The 6,355-nt window shown below is 45.4% G+C and overlaps 1 protein-coding gene across 1 annotated transcript; it reads right to left on the reverse strand.

Moving 5' to 3' along the window:
• Positions 1-1,712: 1,712 nt before the first annotated feature.
• LOC141587716 (uncharacterized) lies at positions 1,713-5,669 on the reverse strand. The gene has a single exon (XM_074409189.1). The coding sequence runs from the start codon at positions 5,667-5,669 to the stop codon at positions 1,713-1,715; it is 3,957 nt and encodes a 1,318-aa protein (XP_074265290.1).
• Between the last annotated feature and the right edge of the window lie 686 nt (positions 5,670-6,355).

Raw genomic sequence — 6,355 nt, forward strand, 5'->3', positions numbered from 1 at the left:
TTGTTGTGGGAGAACCGAGTTCTAGGCCTTTTTATACATTTGATTTACAACTTTAATCCTCTCTTATTCATTTATCATCTTTTGTTAATTTGCATTTTATTTTATTTAGTTTAGTTGTTTAGTTTTAAACCTCATCCAAATATTTCCGACTTAGCTAAGCACGAGAATTTAGACAATTAGTAATAACCCATGCTCCCTGTGGATTCGACCTCAACTACCCTACTACATTAGTTGAGTTATTTGTTTGATCGGGGGAGTGCGACAAACCCCGCTATCAATTTCACCACCTATTTCTTTTTTAACCTCTAGATAATTCTAGGATTATGAAGCATAGATACAAAGATATTAATCTATATAGCTATGCCTAGATTTTTCTAGATTAACCCATATTATTTAACCACAAATACTATCCTACAACTAGTTGTATAATAGCTATGTACAACCGAGTCAAAGTTATCGAGCTCTCACACAAAGTTATTGAGTTATTTTACAAGTTATTGAGCTATTTTACGAAATTATTGAGTTTAATAATTATTCTGTTAAGCTCAACAACTTTATATCATAGCTCGATAATTTTGTTAATAGAGCTCGACAACTTTGTAACAAAGCTCGACAACACTAAATAAGTTGTATATACAACCGGTTGTATAATACATTAGCTGTTATTTAACACTCCCCCTTAATCTTGAAAAATCTTGGCTTTTGAGTAGCTCGTTGAACTCGACAATTCTTATCGGCTGGAATTGTTTCTGTGAGTATGTTGGGTGACTGCTTCCCCGTCTTGCTGAATTATAACTCGGTCTCTTGGTCTTCCAACAATTGTAAAATGATGTTTTATCTTGATGTGCTTCGACTTGCTGTGGAAAACAGCGTCTCTTATAATCACGGTGGTCATGTCTGAGTTGAGACTCGTATTTTTGGATGGAGTGCTTCGTATTATCCTTGTTCTTGTATACCTGCTTCCAGCCCATATCTTTCTTGTCTTCGAGCTTGCTTGATTTGTTCTTTGTCTTCATTTTTTCTTCATTCATTACCTTACTTCTTTTTTCAACTTTAATTGCTTCATGAGAACTTGACGATTCCCGAGCTGTGAGTACCATTATAGCTTGGCCACAATCCAAGTCATTTTGCGGAGATGGAGGTTGTTTTTCTTGATATTGTGGACTTCGTAATTTCTGATTTTTTGAAGATGGGTTTAAAGTTTTTGATTTTGGGGAGTTTGAAATGTTTGATATTTGAGGTGTTTGTTTTTGTGTAATTGATTTTTGTGTGTTTAAGGGCATTTTTAATGGAAGTTTTGTTTGCGGCCATGTGTACGGAAGCTATTAATTGGCCATTTTTCTTGTCGTAAATAAGGCATTTGTTGTAGTCAAATTTCACCATATATCCTCTTCGTATCAGTTGACCAACACTTAGTAAATTTTGTGCTAGGCCCGGGACATATAAGACTTCATGAATGAATTTAGTGAAGCCGTTTTTAGTTTTAACGGCTACAATTCTTTTACCTACAACTGCTTCGCTTCTCCCGTCGCCAAGAGTAATTTGAGATTTTACATTTTCATTTAGACTGACGAATGCGTTTTTATTGCCAGTCATGTGGTTGGAACAACCGCTGTCAATATACCAAATATCTGTGGACTTTTCTTCCGCATTTTTTTTTTTTTTTTTTTTGAGGAAAACACCCCTGCGGGTATTAATTCATTAATGATAAATCATAATCGCGCGCAATTCGCAATGAAGGTAAAAGACGGCCAAACAGTTTTGCCATACACCCTAGGTAACATATGAGCTAATGCATGAGCTACAGAGTTATTAATGCGACTAGTATGAGACCAAACAACAGAATCAAAAGAACTGCAAAACGATAAAATGTCATCAATTAAAAGGGAAAACGGGCAACGCCCTTTGCGCTTCTCCAACAGTGCATCAACCACTTGAAGACAATCACTCTCCACAGAAACCCGCCTATGTCCTCGTGCTTGAGCTTCTTGTAGACCATCCATAACCGCTATCGCCTCTGCAAAACGTGGCTCCCACTCCACATCCCTCCTTATCGTGATACCCCACTTCACCTCTCCACGGTTATCTCGACACACCGCCCCAGTGCTAACCCCTTCCCCTTCCTTGACTCCTGCATCCACATTTATCTTAACGGTCCCTTCCGGTGTCGGTATCCACCCCACTGGATCCCTCCCTTCGGTGCACTCCTTTCTTCCTTTCCTTCCACCCCCGCCATACCCCATCATTCCAACCTCTTCCTGCACAATGTCCACAACACGCCTCACCACCCTTTCCGGGTCCACCCGCACCCCGTCGAAAGCCACCTTATTCCTGTGCTCCCAGATAGCCCAACACCCGATCATGAACTTCCCGTATTTCTCCGCCATAAAGACTCTCCACCTTTCCTCGATCCAACCCCGCACATCTCCATCCTCTCCCCACGCAGCACCCTCCCCTTCCCAATCCAGCCCAATGGCATCCCACACCCATTTTGCGACACTACAGTCACGGAATAAATGTAAGGACGACTCAGAATGAGAATGACAAAAATAACAAAGAGAAGACTCACCTCTAGTTCGGGTTGCTATATTATCCATGGTTGCCAAGGCTCCGCTACACAGCTGCCAGAAGAATAGCTTAATGCGAGGCCAAACTCGAACCTTCCACAACTGGTTCCACAGCCACCTCTCTCTTTCCCAATTCGAAGGACCCCCCGCGTCATCACCATCCCCCACCAAGCTCGCATACGCTGTCTTAACAGAGTACTCACCATCACGCTCCAAATTCCAGAACCACGCATCTCTCTGCTCATTAGGACTGAGTCGTATGTTGCGGATACGTTGAGCTTCAAAGGGTAAAAAGAAATGTGTCAGGGCATTTTCGTTCCAATTCCTACCATTCGGTTCAATCAAGTCCACCACCCTTAGCATCTCATTACCAGGTCCGCAAGGTGAGATCACCAGCCCATTACCGCTCCCAGCAACCCAAGCCTGTCCCCACACTCTCGTGTCACAACCGTCTCCTATCCTACGCCTCAACCCGCGCTGCAGCACCTGCCGAGCTCCCACAATACTCCGCCAAGTATAACTTGGTCTATTACCCACTTCCGCTTCCATAAACGAGCCTGAATTATAATATCTGGCCTTCATTACTCGTGCCCAAAGACACTCGGGCTCGACAACAAGATGCCATGCTTGTTTCCCAAGGAGTGCATCATTGAAAACCTCAAAATCACGGAACCCAAGACCCCCATTACACTTAGGCCGGCACAAACGTTTCCACGCTACCCACGAAATGCCCCTCTTGTCTTCATCATGTCCCCACCAAAAGCGCGAGACCATCGATCGGAGAACATTACAGAAATTCGCCGGAATTTTAAACACACTCATCACATAGGTAGGGAGTGAATTGGCCACAGCCTTTATAAGAACCTCCCTACCAGCCCTCGACAATATTTTCCCGCGCCATCCCTGTAACCGTTTGCTTAACTTATCACGAAGGATATCATTAAGCACTTTTTTAGACCGACCCACCACAGTTGGCAAGCCTAAATACCTCTCCTGAGTCTCAACCTCTCGCACACCAAGACAAGCAAGCACCCTATCCCGTTTGGTTCGTGGGACCCCTCTACTAAAGGACACCGTTGTCTTCTCCAGACTAACCGCCTGGCCCGAGGCAGCTTCGTATCTTCGTAGAATATTGGACACCTCCACAGCTTCATCCTCCTCCGCTCTCACAAAGAATATACTATCGTCTGCGAAAAACAGGTGAGAAATGGATGGGGCCATGCTCGATATACGCAGACCATGGATAGACCCGTGCTCTAAAGCTCGCCGCATCTGGTTTGATAAAGCTTCAGCGCAAAGAATAAAGAGATACGACGATAAGGGATCACCCTGTCGTAGCCCTCGCTCTGGTCTAAATTCATCCGTCTGCACTCCATTAATTAGCACCGAAAAAGAGACAGAAGAAACGCACGCCATAATGCGAGCAATCCATCCACGGTCAAAGTTCATAATTTCAAGCACTCTCCTTATAAACCTCCATTCGACCCTATCGTAAGCTTTCGCCATATCCAGCTTAACCGCCATAAAGCCATCCGTACTCCTCAAGTTCTTCATATGGTGGAACATTTCAAAGGCTATGAGCACATTATCAGTAATTAACCGTCCAGGAGTGAACGCACTTTGATTTTCAGAGACAATATCACCAAGGAAGACCTTCAGTCGGTTTGCTAGAACTTTTGAGACGATCTTATAAACCACATTACATAAACTAATTGGTCTAAAATCCCTAATTTTATCCGGCTCTTTCTTCTTAGGGATCAAGACGATATTAGTCTTATTAAACTCAACTGGGTCCAGCTCGCCTCTCAACATGCTTAACACGGTTTTGACAACATCCGGGCCAATAATATGCCAAAAGGATTGAAAAAATAACGCATTCATACCATCCGGTCCCGGCGCCTTCAGAGGATGCATTTGATTTAGGGCATCGACTACCTCTTCCTCCCTGTACTCAGCCCGTAATCCAACATTCATATGGTCAAGAACCCGCCCCTCCATACCCGCTAAAACCTCGTCAAAGTGAGCCGGTTGTGATGAAGTGAACAAATCTTGGAAATAAGTCGTAGCCACAGCCGCAACCTCCTCGTGCCCAGTCCGCTCAACACCCGAATCATCAACAAGCATTCCTATATAATTCTTCCTCTTTCTTTCTCCCGCCCTTGTGTGGAAAAATTTAGTATTACGATCACCCTCATGTAGCCACAGAGCTCTCGACCGTTGCCTCCAGTACTGCTCTTCTTGACGCCGTAACCCCGCTATCTCAGACACAAGCTTTTTTCTTTTTCGAACCGTGGCCTCTGATCGATCTCCTTCAGCTAACCGGGTTAGCTGCTTACCCTTGCGCTCAATCATGTAACCAATTTTCCTTATGCTAGTCTTCTTCCAAGCTTGTAATTCTTGAGCACAATATTTTATCGCTTCACCCAGAACCCCCCCGCCTTTGGTAACCCCACATCTAACTGCGTCCTCACATCCTTCCTCACCAATCCATATCTGCTCGAATCTGAAGTTCTTCTTAATCTCCACACCCGTAACTCTTTTATCAAACAGCAATTTGATGGGGGCATGGTCCGACCATTCCCGTGTTAGATGTATGAGCTTGGCATATGGAAAAAGATCAAACCACGAAGTCGTACCCATCGCTCTATCAATCATGCTCTGTCGATTAGCCTCTCCTGCTTGTCCATTATCCCATGTGAATTGGTAACCCTCCCACCCCACATCTTTCAGGCCGCAATCATCCGCAGCTGCTTGGAAATTGGTCATCTGCCATTGTGCTCTACTTCCGCCTTTCATCTCGGTCGAAAAAAGAATTTCATTAAAGTCACCCACGCATAACCATGGTAGCTCAGATTGCCCTCTAAGGAGGCGAAGCAACTCCCACGATAAATGCCTATCAGCGACCGACGGCCACCCATAGAACCCCGTCACTCTCCACTCCCTCTCACCCTCACGGATCACAGCATCAATATGGTGAACTGAAGCCGATTTAAAACTGCAGTCAACTTCTTTCTTCCACAAAAGAGCGAGTCCCCCCGCTCTCCCCATGCTATCCACCTCAACCCCAAAATAACCATCTAATTTTTCCCGAACTCTCCGCATCTCACGACCACACAACTTCGTCTCGCACAAGAAGAGTATGGCCGGGGCTTCCTTTCGTACCAAGGCACGAAGATTATTTACAGCGTCGGGGTTGCCCAAGCCCCGACAGTTAAGGCTTAAGAGATTCATTGGGCCCAGCGGGGTTGAGCACCCTCAACCTCCGCCTCAGATATAAAGACGTCCCCGTCTGTATTAAGCTTTAATTTCTTTCCTTCCATAGCCATAGCCTCCTCCTCACGTGCTCTTTTCCCTCCCTCCGGCAACACTTCCCCACGCTGTTTCAGAATAACTTCCCTGGCCAGCCTAGTCCATTTTTTGGACCCAACTCCAGCACCTTTACCCTCCCCCAGCAAGTTACCCCTACCGCCATCATCGTGGACCCCTTGCTCAGGTTGAGTAATCCGCAGATCAGAGTTCCCTATCCCCTGCACTTCACTTACCGTCATCACCCCCTCGCCCTCTCCCACCATTTCCCCCATCTGTCTCTGCCCAGCCATGTCTCCCAGTGCGTTCGCATGATGACCCACCTCTTCCCCCTGTAAAGAACTCATGTTCATCATTACCTTCCCTAGCCCCTCCTCCTCAGTTCGAAGCAACCCAACACACCCCTCCTCCTCAGTTCGATGTAACCCAGCAAGCCCCCCCTTTCTTCATCTTCAAATCAATGGCTATTGCTTGAAGTTTAT

The sequence above is a fragment of the Silene latifolia genome, chromosome 1, assembly GCF_048544455.1.
Source record: "Silene latifolia isolate original U9 population chromosome 1, ASM4854445v1, whole genome shotgun sequence".
Taxonomy (NCBI): Eukaryota; Viridiplantae; Streptophyta; class Magnoliopsida; order Caryophyllales; family Caryophyllaceae; genus Silene; species Silene latifolia.

Bases quoted from the DNA above. Each gene is read 5' to 3' on its own strand.
- LOC141587716 (XM_074409189.1), bottom strand. From the start codon at position 5,669: ATGCGGAGAGTTCGGGAAAAATTAGATGGTTATTTTGGGGTTGAGGTG.